At 39.5% G+C, this 18,762-nt stretch overlaps 1 protein-coding gene and 1 long non-coding RNA gene across 9 annotated transcripts in view; one reads left to right on the top strand and one right to left on the bottom strand.

The window, feature by feature from the left end:
* Positions 1–18,762, bottom strand: part of LOC101398916 (uncharacterized) — a 148,046-nt gene that overhangs the window by 77,532 nt on the left and 51,752 nt on the right. The window lies entirely within an intron of this gene.
* LOC101399703 (uncharacterized) overlaps positions 12,286–18,762 on the top strand; it is a 31,540-nt gene continuing 25,063 nt past the window's right edge. Inside the window, exons 1-4 of one of the 8 annotated variants that reach the window (XM_087425530.1) lie at positions 12,611–12,652; positions 12,838–13,040; positions 15,304–15,448; positions 16,544–17,031. In XM_087425530.1, the coding sequence (XP_087281656.1) occupies positions 16,842–17,031 (190 nt within the window). In that variant the 5' untranslated portion in view covers positions 12,611–12,652; positions 12,838–13,040; positions 15,304–15,448; positions 16,544–16,841. The other 7 variants (XR_015550205.1, XM_087425531.1, XM_087425536.1 and 4 more) reach the window with 7 other exon arrangements.

Genomic DNA, 18,762 nt, shown 5'->3' with positions numbered 1-18,762 from the left:
AATTCACAGTTGCCCTGTGGATTGGTGAGCTTGGGAATGGAAGGAATTTCAGAGGCCAGTGAGATGGAGAACAGAGAGTGAGGGTCAGGAGGACAGAGTGGGGGAGGCCCACAAGTCCAGCATCCTGTACTTTTCCTTGATGTGCCTCTCATGTAGGTAATTTTATGTTTATTTGTGAGTTAGAGGACATGAGTGTCTTTGCTCACTATCGTCTATCCAGCAACTTACTTACCTGGTGACTGGCACATAGTAGGTGCTCAACACATGCAAATGTTAGATGTATAATAAAGATTGAGACCCAAAGCATCAACTATGACACAACAAAGAAATCTTCAAGCTCACATATGCCTGAATGCAGACACAAAATATAACAATAAAGTTAAATCAAATCCATTCATGTCTATTTTTAAAAGAGAATAATACATCATGAATAAGTAATACCTATTCTAGGAATGGGAAGCTGGTTTAATACTGTGATGTTTGTTAACATAATTCATGATAAAAATAGGTCAATGAAGAGAAATCACAACCCTAATCACAATAGAAAATGCAAATGAGAAAATATAACAGCCATTACTGCAGCTAGCAGCCAGGACAGAGCCTCTCGCTAAATGAGGAAACTAAGGACAATTTCTAAGCCCAATAAAGAATGGTTGTTTTACCACTACACCCTAAAGGATAGTCTACATTACAACATTAAAATATTTCTATTAAATTCGTGAACACACTATCGCAGTCTACTCCAACTTCAATCACTCAATAGTCTCCTGAACATTTAAAGAGATTGGTAAGATGAGAAAAGGAAATTGGGCTGAGTACTGAACATCAGAAATAAATATATTATTTATCATAGATGATAATGTGGACACTAAATGACAATCAATACAGAACTATTGAGTGCTATCAGTAAGGTAAATCTGCTGCAAAAATAGAGAATATAACAGAAAAATCCAGTCACATAAGGAATAAAGTATACAATACCTTGTGCATAATAGATCTCCAGTGAATAGTTAGAAAATGAATGATTGGACACAGGAAAATCAACAGGAGCCTACAATTATGGGAAAAAGTAGAGAAGAGGTGAAAACTCTTGGAAATAACTCTTATCGGAGAGAGGCCCTAGATTCCAAAAGCACAGTGAAGAAAACAGAACCTGAGCTGGAAAAGATTGGTTTAGGTAGAAACTAGAGTACCTTCAAAGTACAGAGACTTCACTTCACAAACTAAATAAATATGGGACTGTCCCAGTCTCATTACTCTTAAGGTAAAGCCCAGTACTCACTTTCTCTCCTCTTTTACCTTCTTACTCCACCAGCCCTCACTGGATACAATGACCTTCTCTGATGGTTATCACTGAAGCTTTTCTTCTCTGAGGTCTAACTCAGGGAAGCACATTTGGGTTTTGACCTAGGCAGAAGTCAAAGAATTATAGGAAAAAGGCAACAGGGACATGCTATTATCATCTCAAGGGTTGAATTATCAGAGCTGCTCAATAAATAAATTGTTCTATTGACTTTCTTCCTACCAAATAACTCAGCTCCCTTGTGGTACAAAAATAAGAGAATGGAAAATTTTTAGCCAATGTTGTGTCTGGGTAGGCAACAGTGGAAGAAGAAGAAGATATTGGTTCCAAGAAGAAATTCTTCTTTCTTTGGTTTGACTTAAAAGTGACAAGTTGTCCCCTAAGGAAAGTTTAATTTCTACAAGGACCAAATCCAGGGACCAACTCTCTGTGATGTTCTTCCCTTGAAGAATCTTTCATGATTCTATAGATCACTTGGTGTCCACAACATCATGGAGGCAGAGAGGTCCTTTCTGATGAAAATTAAAGTGGTTAATAGTTTTGGTTTTGTTGAAAGGACTAACCAAATGAGGATGGAAAATATCCCTTGGCATTTGCTGGCAACGTGGAGGCCTTTGTTGATACTAAGAAGAGCTCCATTTATCATGTCTAAATAGAGGGGCAGGGACAGAAATAATCCAGGTAGAGTGGGTTGAAGAGTGAGTATTGAGCAAACACAGATGGCAAGTATAAATCCCCTATAAAATTTGTGAGGGAAAGGGTGGACAGAGTTAAAACAAAGCCTTAAGGGAATATGCAGTATGGTTAGTTTAAAAAAAATTCAATGGAAGATACGGGAACAAGATTAATTTCAAAGAGAATGATCATATATAGCGTAGGCAATTGAAGACACAGGACATTCTGGCTACATAATTCACAGGATGCAGTGTACACTACAAACGAATGACAACCATGATGTGTTATATCTCCAGTTATAGAATTCATGGATCCAGAAATCAAAAGTTGAAAGTAGATGTGGCCCCAGACTCCCAGTGAGTCTCTTGGGGAGTTTCTGCTTCAGGTCTCCAACCTCTGGTCTGTGCAGGTTTAGAGGTATTTACTCCTAAAGGGGTAACACCTTCAGAGACATGGTAAAATCCCACTGATCTTCTGCTGCCTGTCACTTCACGTCCCTCATGCCAAGAAGAGTCATTACTGTCTTGGCAGGGTTTACTGATTCTTGTCATCAATGTCATTGTGTGACCATGGCAATGAGCATGCAGTGGTACCCCTCTGTGCTCAGTCAGTGGCTGGGAGTAGACCAGGCGCAAACTCAGTGCAAACACAGCGGTGTTTACTTATGGCTGTTGGTCAGTTATGCTTGCCTGCAAGAGATCTGAGTGATGTGACATTGAATGGGGCAGGTTCCTTTAGCTTAAAGCAATTCGAATGAGGGATAAGGGCTCAGGGCTGTCAGATGGCTGCACTCCCTTCAATTGGAAGAATAAGCCCTTAATTCTGATGGAGAAGTGGGCAACACAGCACAGGGTTCACTATAGTCCACCCTGTTAGCCATTTGGATTGTGACCTGCAACAACATGTACAGTGTCCCATGAGAGTTTATTTGTGGTGCATGAGGGTCAGAAGTTGTGAAGGACTTTCCTTAGGAAGTGAGAGTTAATCTGAGAATGATGGATAATGAGTAAGGCTCAGCCAAGCATAATCTTGTCTTTCTGATCTGCTTCTCTGTAAACTCAACTCTCTCTCCCGCTACTGCGATTAAGGCAGAACACCAGACCAACACACAACACTGCCAAGGGGATATTATTAGTGAGGTATTTCATACGCACATCAAACTAATCTTTCCAAGAGCAAACTCAATGTCTTTTCCTTCATTTCTTTTCTCCGTCCTTCTTTCTTTCCAAACATGTTATATCAGAGAGAAAAACACAACTGACAACATCAATAGATCCACATATGCAATTGTCCTAGATTGTTAAGTAACAATAACATTATGTTAAAATAGGTTTTGTAGGGGAAGAGGGAGAATCCCCCTCCGCCCTCTCCCTTAAAGTTCTTATGGCTGGCCAAATAATTAAAAGACAGGTTAGCAGGAGAAAATAATACCAAGTTTAATAACATGTATACATGGGAGAAACTCATAAATGAGCAGTTCGTCATTCTATCTAAGCTGCTTGCTTAAGTATTGTAGCTAAAGGCTTGGAAGGTGTTGGGGGGGTAGTGGTTTGGGATTTCAGAGAGGAAGAAGACAATTCACATGGAGACAGAAATGCAAATGATTGTCTGACAACTCTTTTCAGGGCCACCTATAGAGAATGTGGCCAGGGAGAGACAGAAATTTTGATAAAATGGGCTTGTTGGTGCCTTTCCTATTGTAACATCTATTTACATTATATTACAGCCATCATATGTTATTGGCTCCTTCCTGAAACAGGTCTTCTATGTTAAATTCTTTAGGCAGTTTGGGAGGGGAAACTCAAATGTTCTTCCTGAGTATTCTGAGTCTTTATTGTCTTCAGCTCGAAATAATCCACATACTAGAGTGGTGCATCTTGGGGTGGCCTGCCTTGAGCACCATCAGTTTCCTTAATTCTTTACTTTTTTAATTAGCACTTATCACAGTTTTTATTTTCACTATTTATTTATACATTAGTCTATTTTCTTTCTCCTAATAGAATGTAATATCTATGAAAATGGGCTGTTATTTTGTTTCAAACTTCATACCAGTATTTATTAGATATCAGGAAATAAATATTTCAAGGCCCAAATCGATAACAGCAATGCTAATACTAAAATTAGAAATGAACTTGGAAGTGCAGACATGTTTCCAATTTGCTCTTTCTCCCAGTCTTTGCCTAATAGTAAACATCATCTACACAAACTGAACACTTGTAACTGTCAGATTTGTATAGTGGATTTCCCCTTGTTTCTTCCATCAGTCCAACTGTTAATTTCAGAATATCTTTTTTTTCACATACATTTTGCTGATGTAAAATTTAGGTAATTTGCCTCTTTAAAGCAAAAATCCAGATCTAATAGTAGTATAAATAATGGAATAGAAAAGCAAACAAGGACTAGGGTTTAGATAGCATGTCCCCCAAGTGATAAATAAAAGGGAATAGTTACAGAAGTGTGTATCACATACGTCTTGGGCACTGTTATGGATCAAGTTGCGTGACCCCAAAATTCATATGTTGAAACCCTAATCCTGCAGTACCTCGCAATGTGACTGTTTGTGGAGAAAGGGCCTTTAAGGGGGTAATTAAGCTAAAATGGGCTCATTATGGTGTGCCCTAATCCAATCTGACTTACGTTTTCATAAGAAGAGGACATAAAGTCACACAGAGAGACACCAATGGCATTCATGCACCAGTGGCATTCATGCACAGAGAGATGACAATGTGAAGTGGCAGCAAGAGGGCGGCCATCTGTTAGCCAAGGAGAGAGGCCTCAGAGGAAACCAACCTTGTTGGTAACTTGATCTTGGACTTCCATCCTCCAGGACGGTGAGAAAATAAATGTTTGTGGTTTAAGTCATCTAGTCTTGGGCCGGCCCCGTGGCTTAGTGGTTAAGTGCGCGTGCTCCGCTGCTGGCGGCCCAGGTTCGGATCCTGGGCACGCACTGACGCACCGCTTCTCTGGCCATGCTGAGGCCGCGTCCCACATACAGCAACTAGCAGGATGTGCAACTACGACATACAACTATCTTCTGGGGCTTTGGGGGGGGAAGGAGGAGGATTGGCAATAGATGTTAGCTCAGAGCTGGTCTTCTTCAGCAAAAAGAGGAGGATTAGCACGGATGTTAGCTCAGGGCTGATCTTCCTCACAAAAAAAAAAAATTAATTAAGTCACCTAGTCTTTGTTATGGCAGCCCTAGCCAGCTAAGAGAGGCACCAATTCAAATCTTCTTGCCCCATCTTTTTGTTTCAGCCATGTCGTCTTTAATTATTTCAATGGAAGCTGTGAAAAGCTTTGCACAGCTGCAATTGGACAGCACCTGCCTCAGGCCCATGTCATAGGCCTCCTGCTTCCTGACCTGAAGCTTCTCTGATACCACAATATGGGACATCTGAGGGAATCTGCTCTGTATTCATAAATGTGCAACTCAGAGATGTGGGGATGTCAATCCCTCTGGGATCACCCGAGGCCAACAGAAGATATGATCTGTTGTCTTTTCATCTACTCAGGGGAAAGTTCTGAGACACATTTTATAAAAGCACCTGAGAAAGGTTTGGTGGCATTGAGCAGGGGTCACCATAGAGGGATCAAAATGATAATGATTCCTTTCAGTGTCTTTCCTTCCTTCTCTGTTTGACTTCCATTGTTCTGTATTCCTGCTCCTTGTGATCAGCTACCCACCCCCACCCCCGAGAAAAACCATCTGCACACAGCCTTTGTATTGAGGGCCTGTTTTCAAGGAAATAGATCATAAGATGGGAGAAGAGCAGTAAAATAATGTTTTCACTTATGAAATAGTAATAAAATTGTTAATGTTAATGAAATAATGCTAAACTATTTGCGGTTTTATTAACATGCCTTGTCGTTGTCATACCTCAATGTCCTCGTCTATGCTGTTTCTGATTTTAGAGTTGACTCAGAAATTCCAAAGATAATTTACCCTTCAGGTACACTCATATTCACGGAAAATATTATATGTACAAGGTTATTCATTGCAGCACTGTTGTTATATACGAATATCAAGAACTCACCTGTTAGTCACTAGGGAACTACTGAGATAAATGAGGAAACACTTGTGCAATGAAATACTGTGCAGCCAAAGAAAAGCAAGATGTATGGTTAATACACACACATACACAAACTACTCTAGCTACTAAAATTCTGCAAGTTTGCGGGGTACAATACCAATACAGCAAAATCAACGTGTTTCTATAGACAACAATGAACAATCTGAAAAGGAAATTATAAAAACTCCATTTACAATAGCATCAAAAAGAATAAAATACCTAGGCATATATTTAACCAAGGAGGTAAAAGACTTGTATACTGAAAACTACAAAACTTTGCTGAAAAAAATTACAGAGGACCTAAATAAACAATGATGAGATACCACTACACACCAATTAGAAAGTATTGTATGATTTCATTTACATGAAATAGCTAGAAAACGCAAATCTATAGAGACAGAAAGTAGGTTCCTGGCAGCTTAAATGATAAGGAAATAGGGAAGTTGGGGTATGATAGCCAAATGGTATTTTTATAGTGATGTAAATTGTGATGGTTGCACCATTCTGCGAACATACTAAAAACACTGAATGGTTTAGTTTTAGATGGGTAAATTGTATGGCATGCAAATTATGTCAATATAGCTATTGCAGAAAACAAACAGAAGAGAAAATCATGAGTAGCTACATCATTAGGAGTTTAAAAAATTTAATTTCTCTCAGATAATGGACTATCTCATACACAAGATTTTTTACCCAAACCTCAAGGTAACCACTAAACAAATAATCAAAACAAAACCACATATGATAAACAAAGAGAACACTAGAAGAGTCATAAGACAGAACAATCAAACGGAATTGGCAGTCCGAAACAAATGGGACAAGAAACAAAGGAAACGCAAAAGAACCAGAAAATAAGTGACAAAACAGCAACATTAAGCCCTCATATATCAATAATTACCCTAAATGTAAATGGATTGAACTCTCCAATCAAAAGATACAGAGTGGCAGGATGGATTAAAAAGCAAGACCCAACAATATGCTGCCTTCAGGAAACACATCTTAGCACTAAAGACAAGCACAGGCTCAGAGTGAAAGGATGGAAGACAATACTCCAAGCTAATGGCAAACAAAAGAAAGCAGGTGTTACCATACTCATATCAGACAAAGTAGACTTCAAGATAAAACAGGTTAAGAAAGACAAAGAAGGGAAATATATAATGATAAAAGGGACACTCCACCAAGAAGACATATCACTTATAAATATATATGCACCCAACATAGGAGCACCAATGTACATAAAGCAACTATTAACAAACCTAAAAGGAGACATTAACAACAACACAATAACAGTAGGGGATCTTAACACCCCACTTACATCAATGGATAGATCATCCAGACAAAAAGTCAATAAAGAAATAGTAGACTTAAATGAAAAACTGGACGAGATAGACCTAGTAGACATATACAGAGCACTCCATCCAAAAACAGCTGACTACACATTCTTCTCAAGCACGCATGGAACAATCTCTAGGATAGACCATATGTTGGGAAACAAAGCAAGCCTCAATAAATTTAAGAAGATTGAAATCATAACAAGCATCTTTTCAGACCATAATGCTATGAAACTGGAAATGAACCACAAAAAAAAAACTGGGAAAGTGACAAAAATGTGGAGATTAAACAACATGCTACTGAACAACTAATGGATCATTGATGAAATTAAAGGAGAAATCAAAAACTATCTGGAAACAAACGAAAATGATAATATGCCATATCAAACCATATGGGATGCAGCAAAAGCAGTCCTGAGAGGGAAACTCATAGCGATACAAGCCCACCTTAACAAACAAGAAAAAGCTCAAATAGGCAACCTTAAATTACACCTAACAGAACTAGAAAAAGAAGAACAAACAAAGCCCTAAGTCAGCAGAAGGAGAGAAATAATAAAAATCAGAGCAGAAATAAATTAAATTGAGACCAAAAAAACAGTAGAAAGGATTAATGAAACAAAGAGTTGGTTCTTTGAGAAGATAAACAAAATCAACAAACCCTTAGCCAGGCTTACTAAGAAAAAAAGAGAAAAGGCTCAAGTAAATAAAATTAGAAATGAAAGAGGAGAAATTACAACAGATACCATGGAAATACAGAGGATTATAAGAGAATACTATGAGAAATTATATGCCAACAAATTGGACAATCTAGAAGAAATGGATAAATTCTTAGACTCATACAACCTCCCAAAACTGAACCAAGAAGAAATGGAGAATCTGAAGACCAATCACAAGTAAAGGGATTGAAATAGTAATCAAAAACCCCCCCAAAAATAAAAGTCCAGGACCAGATGGCTTCTCTGGTGAATTTTACCAAACATTCAAAGAAGATTTAATACCCATCCTTCTCAAACTATTCCAAAAAATAGAGGAAGATGGAACACTTCCTAAATCATTCTACGAGGCCAACATCACCCTGATACTAAAGCCAGACAAAGACAATACAAAGAAAGAAAATTACAGGCCAATATCGCTGATGAACATTGATGCAAAAATCCTCAACAAAATATTGGCAAACCGAATACAACAATACATTAAAAAGATCACATACCATGATCAAGTGGGATTTATACCAGGGACGCAGGGATGGTTCAACATCCGCAAATCAATCAACGTGATACATCACATCAACAAAACAAAGAATAAAAACCACATGATCATCTCAATAGATGCAGAGAAGGAATTTGACAAGATACAACATCTATTTATGATAAAAACTCTCAACAAAATGGAAATAGAAGGAAAGTATCTCAACATAATAGAGGCTATTTATGACAAACCCACAGCCAACATCATACTCAACGGGGAAAGACTGAAAGCCATTCCTCTGAGAACAGGAACGAGGCAGGGCTGCCCACTCTCACCACTCCTGTTCAACATAGTACTGGAGGTTTTGGCCAGAGCAATTAGGCAAGAAAAAGGAATAAAAGGAATCCAAATAGGTAACGAAGAAGTATATAGAAAACCCTAAAGAATCTGTTGGCAAACTATTAGAAACAATCAACAACTACAGCAAAGTTGCAGGGTACAAAATCAATCCACAAAAATCAGTTGCATTTCTGTATACTAATAATGAACTAACAGAAAGAGAGCTCAAAAAGATAATACCATTTACAATTGCATCAAAAAGAATAAAATACCTAGGAATAAATCTTGCCAAGGAGGTGAAGGACCTATACAATGAGAACTATAAGACATTATTGAAAGAAATCCATGATGACATAAAGAAATGGAAAGATATCCCATGCACATGAACTGGAAGAATAAACATAGTTAAAATGTCTATATTACCTAAAGCAATCTACAGATTCAATGCAATCCCAATCAGAATCCCAATGACATTCTTCACAGAAATAGAAAAAAGAATACTAAAATTTATGTGGGGCAACAAAAGACCCCGAATAGCTAAAGAAATCCTAAGAAAAAAGAACAAAGCAGGAGGCATCACAATCTCTGACTTCAAAACATACTACAAAGCAATAGTAATCAAAACAGCATGGTACTGGTACAAAAACAGACACACAGATCAATGGAACAGAATTGAAAGCCTAGAAATAAAACCACACATATACGGACAGCTAATTTTCGACAAAGGTGCTAAGAACATACAATGGAGAAAGGAAAGTCTCTTCAATAAATGGTGTTGGGAAAACTGGACAGCCACATGCAAAAGAATGAAAGTGGACCATCTGCTATTGCCGTTCACAAAAATTAACTCAAAATGGATCAAAGACCTGAAGGTGAGACCTGAAACTATAAAACTCATAGAAGAAAATATAGGCAACACGCTATTTGACATTGGCTATAAAGGAATCTTTTCGGATGACATGCCTACCCAGACTAGGGAAACTAAAGAAAAAATAAACAAGTGGGACTTTATCAGATTAAAGAGCTTCTATAAGACAAATGAAACCAGAATCAAGATGAACAGAACACACGAGCTGGGAAAGAATATTTGCAAAACATACATCTGACAAGGTGTTGATCTCCATAATACATAAAGAACTCACACAACTGAACAACAAAAAAACAAACAACCCGATCAAAAAATGGGCTGAGAAAATGAACAGACACTTCTCCAAAGAAGATATACAGATGGCCAATAGGCACATGAAAAGATGTTCAACATCACTAATCATCAGGGAAATGCAAATCAAAACAACACTAAGATACCACCTCATGCCCATGAGAATGGCTATAATCACCAAGACAAAAAACAACAAATGTTGGAGAGGATGTGGAGAAACAGGAACCCTCACACACAGCTGGTGGAAATGCAAACTGGTGCAGCCTCTATGGAAAACGGTATGGAGATTCCTCAAAGACTTAAAAATAGAGATGCTCTATGACCCAGCCGTCCTATTACTGGGAATCTATCCAACGAACCTGAAATCAACAATCCAAAGAGGCTTATGCACCCCTATGTTCATTGCAGCATTATTCACCATAGCCAACAAGTGGAAGCAACCTAAGTGTACCTCGACTGACAATTGGATTAAGAAAATGTGGTATATATATACAATGGAATACTACTCAGCCATAAAAAAAGACAAAATCATCCCATTTGCAACAACATGGATGGGCCTGGAGCGTATTATGTTAAGTGAAATAAGCCAGAAAGAGAAAGACAAACACTGTATGATCTCACTCATATGTGGAATACAAACCAATACATGGACAGAGAAAACTGTACTGTGGTTACCAGGGGCAGTGGGGGTGGGGGGTGGGCACAAGGGGTGAAGGGAGTCATATATGTGGTGATGGACAAACAAAAATGCACAACCCAAAATTTCACAATGTTAAAAACCATTAAAACATCAATAAAAGAAAATTAAAAAACAAATGTAATGTCTCTGAAGCACCTGGAGTAGTGAGATGAAACAAACTTTAACAACCATTATATTTTTAATTCTGAAGGTTAAAACTTAATATAGAACTATTATAATTAAAAGAATATAATATGGGCATAAGTAAATATTACTTGCACAGAAGATTCTAGAAATTGATACAGGTATATTTAAAAATTTATTGTTTGATAAACATGGAATTTCAAATCAGTAGGTCACAGATAGTTTATCAATAAATGATACTACAACCAGTGGCCATCTTTCTGGAGGAAAAAAGAAATTGAATCCACTACCCCACATCACACACCAAAACACATTCTTTGAGAATTAAAGACTAAAATGTCATCAAAAATAATAAATTATAGAAGAAAACTAGGAAATGTGAAAATAATCTAGAGTTTGAAGAGAACTTTTAAGGCAAGGCAGGAAGCCCGGAAATTGTCCTTTCAAAAAGACTTTTCTTGCTACATAAAAATTAACTATTTTGTACAGCAACAGATGAAACATTCATGAAGCAAAATGGTTATCACTTCGACAGGTGCATAAAACATTTAATAATGTACCTGAACATTTTTTCTAGTAAACGTTCTAGTAAATCAGGATTTAGAAAGACCTTTATTAACTCCACAAAGGACACCCACTGAAACCCACAGTCAACGTGACTACCTGAGAAACTGTAGAACCATTACTGAGTTAGGAAGCCTGGCATCAGTGCTATTACACAATTTAGTATGGGAGGTCCTGGACCGTATGGTAAGACAGGAAAAATAAAAACTAGAAATACATATTTGAAGTAGAAAAACATAAAAGCTACATAAAAATGGCATTACACTGAGAACGCAAAGGAATCAATGATTAGAGTTTAGCGTGGTGTCCAAGGTAAATAAACAGAAATAAGGGGAAAAGAAGGTTCAAGAGGGGATCGATTGAATGGAGGAGACAGACCATCTCAAGGACTGGCAGGCATATTATTACGGGAGAATCAGGGTAAGGACTCTAGGAAGCTGAGGACAGGCGGGCGGAGAGCCCTTTGATGAGCACCCGCCTGCCTGAGTTCCCACCTGCAGCCTCTCCCTTCGGACGTCTAAACTCCCAGCGGGGCCTCGTCCCGCCTCCAACACCGCCGCCCGGATATCGGCCCCGCCCTCATCCCGTGGCCACGCCCACAAGCCTGCTTGTAGCCACAATCTCGCCCCCTGGGCCTGTTTCCGGCCCCCAGCTCCCGCGCGGTGCCGACCCGAAGTCGCATCCGCACCCACGCGGGGAGAACTGCAATTTCTCTGCCTGAAATGGATGGACATGATTGGCAGCCGGAGTCCTGGAGCCCCGCCCTTTACCTACGGAGGCAGGAAGGGGAAATGGCGTCACTGGTTCGCGCGGTCTTTTTGTCTGTTGACTCCGCGCATCTTGGAGCCATCACGTCGGTCCTCTCGCGGTGTCCCCATCCCTGGTGAGGCCCGCGTGCAGGGAGCGCCCTGGGGGGCAGGAGGGCGGTAAAGGACAGGTGTGGCCGGGACCCCGAGGGGCCTCCTTAGAGAGGCCGGGCCCCTCCGCTCGCGTCCGCCCGGCCGCTGTCCCCGCGCGGAGCCGGGGCGGGAAGGGCGCGTGTGCGGGGGGTTTTCATCCCCTGGGCTCCCCTGTTCAGAAGCCTCCGAAGTAACCTCGGGACTTTTCTGCAGAAGGAGAAGAATTTCCGCTGCTCGAGTCCCGTTGCTCAGGCCCCGCGCGCTCCGGTTCTCACGGCCCTGGCGACCCCGTCGTGTTCCCGTGAGTCCGGGGGAAAGTTGGCTCAGGGGCCTCTTCTGCTTTTCCTGTGCAAAGGAAGGTGGCTTCTGAGAATTTGGACTTGTCTTTGGTTTTTATTTATTTATTTATTTTATTATTACTTTTTTGTGTGAGGAAGATCAGCTCTGAGCTAACATCTGCCAATCCTCCTCTTTTTGCTGAGGAAGACTGGCCCTGGGCTAACATCCGTGCCCATCTTCCTCCACTTTATATGAGACGCCGCCACAGCATGCCCTGCCAAGCGGTGCGTCGGTGTGTGCCAGGGATCTGAACCGGCCAACCCTGGGCCCCTGCAGCAGAGCGTGCCCACTTAACTGCTTGCGCCACTGGGCCGGCCCCAGCTCGCGTTATTTTTGAACCTTACGTAAAGGTAAGATAGTTTCTTAGGTGTCAATGGTGAGCATGTTTGTGTATATAATTATATGTTGACCACAAGCGTTTCATCTAAGGAAAAGCGAGAAAACTCAGCTATCTCGTCATCTGAACCTCCTAAGCCCACACATCCCCACAGAGCTTTTAATGAGGGGCCTCCGGGAAAAAGAAGACGGAAACTTTATGACAATAGTTCTAGAATAATTCAGTTTACCGTTAACAGGGTGTTTGAACTGTGTGTTTTTCCCCCACGTTTTTCTTTTCTAAAATCTTAAACCTACAGAAAATTTGAACATCCAGTACTGTGCGTATTTATTGTAGTAGCTTCACCCCTTTTTAGCATTTTGCATGTTTGCTCTCTCCATAGATAAATACGTTTTATGGTAACTATTTGAAAGTAAGTTGAAAATAAATTGCAGACATGATACTTGACCTTTAAATACTTGGTAATCAATCTCCCAAAGATAAAGACATTATCCTATTAAAACCACAATGCTATTACTTCACCCAAGAAAGTTAAAAAGAATAACGTCATCAAATATGCAGTCTCTGTAAAAAATAAAATTCTACACAATGTTCTGAAATATGTTTTTGGATCTAGGACTCAGTCAGGGTTTATATATGGCAGTTGTTTACGTCTTTTAATCTTTAACCTAGCTTAGTTGTTATTGTTTGTCCATTGAATTGACTCTGGAGAATCACACATTTTGAGATTTCAAATTTTATATTCGTGGTGTGTTTAAATGTTTCCTCTATTTCTTGTGTTTCTTGTCAACTGGTAATTGGGTCCAGAGCAGAGGCTGGCGAAGTTTTTATCTGAAAAAGTCCAGATAGTAAGTCCTTGATGCTTTGCAGGCCGTAAGGTGTCAGAATTACTCAGCTCTGCCTTTGTGGTGGGCAGGCAGCCATAGACCTAAGTAAGCAAATGCGCATAGCTGTGTTCCAACAAAGCTTTATTTACATAAACAGGCTTGTGACCACAGTGCGCCAACTCCTGGCGTAGAGGCTTCAAAAGACCATTTCAATGATGTTGTAGGTGATGTGTACATCAAATTGCATTCCACAGGGAAGACAGAAATTTATGCCATCCCTCAGTGATTTTAACTTTGATTACTTGCTTAAGGTAGTGATCAGCAGAGCGCTCTGTTTTAAAGGTAGACTTTTCCTTGTGAATGAAAAAGTCCTATGTGGGGTCATATTTTGATACTCAGAATATCTTGTTCCCCAACAACCTTTCTAACAATTGTCTTAGCATCTGCTAATCACCTGCAGTGAGTAAACTTCTGTATGTGTTGTCTCACATTTATGGGGGTGTATTTTCAGGGTAAGCTTCTCAGGTTGTTTTTCTAGGTCAAAGAGCAAATATGCATTTACTTTTGCTGGAGATTATAAATTTCCTTCTACAGGTCTTGTGCCATTTGGTAGTTTCTGAATGAACTTTTTAAAAACATGTCTAAAAATATGGAGAAACATAAGGAACTAATTTTAGTTTTAACCTCAAGGCACTTGTTTTCCAAAAGACTATCCTGTCCACTTTCATCCTGATTAAAAATATTCAAATAATTTTTCAGAAGTGCAGTGTTTTGGTTTATAATATATTCTACACAGGCATTTTATGTGTCTTACATGATTTTTAGGTAATAATTCCATTTCTGTGTTCCTTTTATTTCTGCATACTATATTGTAACATTCTTGTTGGGAATGGCAATTCAATCCACAAGTGGTTGTTGAATTCCTTTAATGAGCTAGGATCTGTACCGTGGACAGAGAAACAATGGCCATCAAAATGGACATAGTACTGCCACCATGGGGCTTCTGATCTGTTTTTGTAATACAGATAGTAAATGAATACTGGCAAGTTTGTGATATGGACATCAGAATGGCTTTATATGAGGTGGTAATATGTATCGAGAGGGATTGATACCTAAGTTGTGAGGCAAAGCCTGAGTAGGATTGACCTAGTCAGGTCTTTGAGCTATTGTGAGGATTTCTAGAGTGGGTGAGAATATTTCAGGTGCAGGGAACTTGATGAGCAAAATCCAGCATAGTTGAGACCTTGGTGTATTTCTTAAACTGAGGGAAGAGGATTGGCAGAAGCAGAACAGAGTGGAGGGAGATAGAGTGGAGAGCAGGGACAGGACCAATGGAATGAAATGCTCTGGACAGTATTCTAAGGCCATGGAAACTTCTGAGATGTTTTAGCAGGAGAGTGATTTGAATCCATTGCAACTTAAATAGAACCCATTAACTCCTGCTTTCAGAGTGGACTTCAGGAAAGAGGAGAGTGAAGGCATGGAGTCAAGATAGAATCTCATGATGAATAAATTTGAAAACATGATCACGGGACCTAAACGTGGATAATTGTTATGGAAAAGAAAATGAAATGATCTGAGAGTTTTGTAGAAGGTAAAAGTGAAAGAATCTAGACATTTCCTTCATCTTTTCCTTTATTAGAGGCTGTACCCCCACCTAACGAATACTTGAATGTTTGGTTAGCGCTTAGTGAAAAAATTCAACCCCAGACTGTTCTTAGGACACTTGTAAACTATTGGAGGAGGCTGACATCTATCCAAGAGAATGAATGTATTGTTAGAAATTGGTTAGGGCTCTGTAGGTAAAGTAGAGGACGTTATTATTTTCTCTCTCTTTATATGGGAGTAGGTGAAGGTAAGAGAGTTGATAAATATTTAAGTCATAAAAAGACAAGGCATAGGAATTAGCCATGTTGGAAGAGATGGGAGTAGGAGATGGGGAAAGTGTTCTGTATTTGGTTGATTTCATTTCTAGGGTGAGAGAGGGGAGAGCATCAAGGGTTACTCCCAGATTTGACAGTAGAGACCTTTTATTTGGTTGGAAAAATGCTGAGGGAGGATTCTAATCTTCACTGTGTACCTGACAGGAAAAATAGGTGATGTCTGTTCAAATGATGTGAATCAAGAAAAAATAGGAGAAAGTATGAATGTGTTTTAATTTTATGAATAGCACATTCATTCAAGGAATTAATCAGAATCAGTAAATCACTTGTGTTATTATCAGTCTTAGCAAATGTTTATATTAATAAACATATAGTGGTTTTGTAGTCCACCTGGAGATTCCTTCTCCTACCCACATTAGGCCTTTGATTCCCTGACTGAACATCCAGAGTAACCCCTCCTGTTTGACATTTTATAAACACTGATGCATCTAGGGGGCTAGAATCACTCTGCAGGTAAAGGACCAGAAGACTCCTTTAATAATGCGAGTTGCCAGAAAACACTGAAGGGTCCGTGTGGCTTGGTAGTATCCATGTTACTGTCTCTGTTTACCACTTGGGTGTCCCAGTGAGCCAGCTGTGCCATAGTGAAACAGTTGATGAGGATACTGAAGATAAAGCTGGTGAGGATGTGCAGATATGTGATTCTGAGAATGTCTTTCCTATTGGCAAGGAGCTCAGCTCTTGTTCAGGTCCAAAGGCTTGACTAAACATATCCCCAAATCTCTTCTTTACTCGTTTGTCTCTAGGGATCACTGTTCTCAATTGTGTGTGAGTCTGCATGAAATCGAGAGACAGAAATCACACTTTGATGTAAACAAGAGAAGTGTAATATAAAGATGTAAGGAGTATTGTAACAGATGTCCTCAAGTTGATGGAGAGTCCCTAAGGAAACTCAAACTTGTAGGGGGCCCTCTCCCCAAGCTGGACTTCAGACCTTGTTGGAGAAGGTATCATGGCAGCCCATTGGATGGTGAAGCAGTTCACTAGGTTGCCAGAACCAGAGGTAGTCAACAGTCGCTGTGCAGGTGGTAAGCAACCCTCTGGATGCAGACAAGTCATTACTGGTGGGTAGATGGGGAAAGGGAATCAGGTGCCAGTATGGCCGCAAGACCTAGAGCGCTATGTATCCATATAAAGAGGCCACGGGAAAGAACTGACTGGTGTGCAGAGAAGCTGAGGCTGGTGGATGAGTGCACAGAAGAAGACGGCGTTCTTCCCACCCTCACATTCTCAAGTAAGTAAATATATTTCTGAAAACTGAGATATATTGTGTTATGAATAGCTATTTAGCTATAACCTAGGTACACATGAAGAGTAGTGTGAAGGATCTCCATTGTCTGTCCATCACCAACCACTGGGTGCCTTCAGTGAGCCAGGCTCTGTGCCACTCTTTGTACTGGCAAACATTGGCATCCAAAACAGACAAGATGCTGCCCATGAGATGCAAAGAAACCTCCAAAACAAGCTGGTCCTAATGTGAGACAACATTGTTCAAAAAGCTGTAGTACAGCTACAGAGGTCATTATGATATACGATTCTGTTTCTCCAAAAATATAAAAATTGAAATGTATATCCACTCAATAATATTGTGGCAAATTTATAAAGCGTTGCTTGACAGAGTAGAAGTAGACAAGTCCCCAATTCTAGTGGGAGATTTTAATATATTTTGCCCATATTGTTAAACTAAACAATAGAGGAAAAATCAATTAGGATATACTTTGGAAATGCTATGTCAACTGCCTAGTGTACATATGCAGAATAGTGTGTCTAGTAACTGATTGAACTCAGAAATTAGTCCTCTGGGAGAGAGGGGGAAGGAATGGATTGGAAGCAGCAAGAAGGGTTTAGGGAGATCCCTATGTTGTGTATCTTGTTTAGTCTGGTGATTCCACAAGTATTTGCAACTGTCAGAACTCAGCCACTAAATACTTAAGGTGTGTATTTAATTGTAAATTAATTACATCAATTATAAAATAAAAAGGAAAGGAAAACATTCTTTGTAGGCACCTCCTGGCTAAACAGATTCTTGGGCCTCTTGAGTTATACTGTGAGTCTAGACATTTTTTTGTGACCGTATGTGTTTCTGGTTTTAGTCTTCTGAAGTGTAGAATAAGGACTGTGGGATTGTGAGGGTGATATTGGTTCATAAATAAACATTTGTGGGACTTTCAGTGGTTGTCATCATTCAAATACCATTTTGTAGGTCAGCATTTGGCCTCTTGGGCTGTGTTTGATTTATTAAAGGTTATTTTTTGTTTTTTAATTGAGGTCACATTGACTTATAACATATAAATTTCTGGTGTACATTATTATATTTCGATTTTTGTATAGACTGCATCATGTTCACCGCCAAAAGTCTAGTTGCCATCCATCGCCATACACATGTGCCACTTCACTCCTTTCGCCCTCTCCCCACCCCCTTCCCCTCTGATAACCACCAGTCTGTTGTCCACATGTATGTGTGTGTTTATCTTCCACATATAAGTGAGGTCATACAGTAATTTTCTTTCTCCATCTAACTTATTTCACTTAGCATACTACCCTCAAAGTTCATCCACCTATTTGCACATGGAAGATTTCGTCTTCTCTTATGGCTGGTAGTATTCTATTGTATATATACGCACTACTTCTTTTTCTATTCGTCTTTTGATGGGCGCTTGGGTTGTTTCCATGTCTTGGCTATTGTGTATGGTGCTGCAAGAACATAGGGGTGCGTATATCTTTTTGAATTAGTGTTGTCATGTTCTGTGGAGAAATACCCAGAAGTGTAATAGCTGGATCATATGGTATTTCTGTTTTTAATTTTTCGAGAAATCTCCATACTTTTTTCCACAGTAGCTGCTCCAGTTTACCTTCCCAGCAGCAAGGTATGAGGGTTCCTTTTCTCCACATGCTCTCCAACACTTGTTATATTTTGTGTTTTTAATAATAGACATTCTTTTTTTTTTTTTTTTTTTTGGTGAGA

Source organism: Ceratotherium simum, chromosome 39 (assembly GCF_057802395.1).
Source record: "Ceratotherium simum simum isolate JZ-2026a chromosome 39, ASM5780239v1, whole genome shotgun sequence".
NCBI lineage: Eukaryota > Metazoa > Chordata > Mammalia > Perissodactyla > Rhinocerotidae > Ceratotherium > Ceratotherium simum.
The sequence above is the reverse complement of the archived record's forward strand: the minus strand, read 5'-3'. Positions and strand labels throughout refer to the sequence as shown.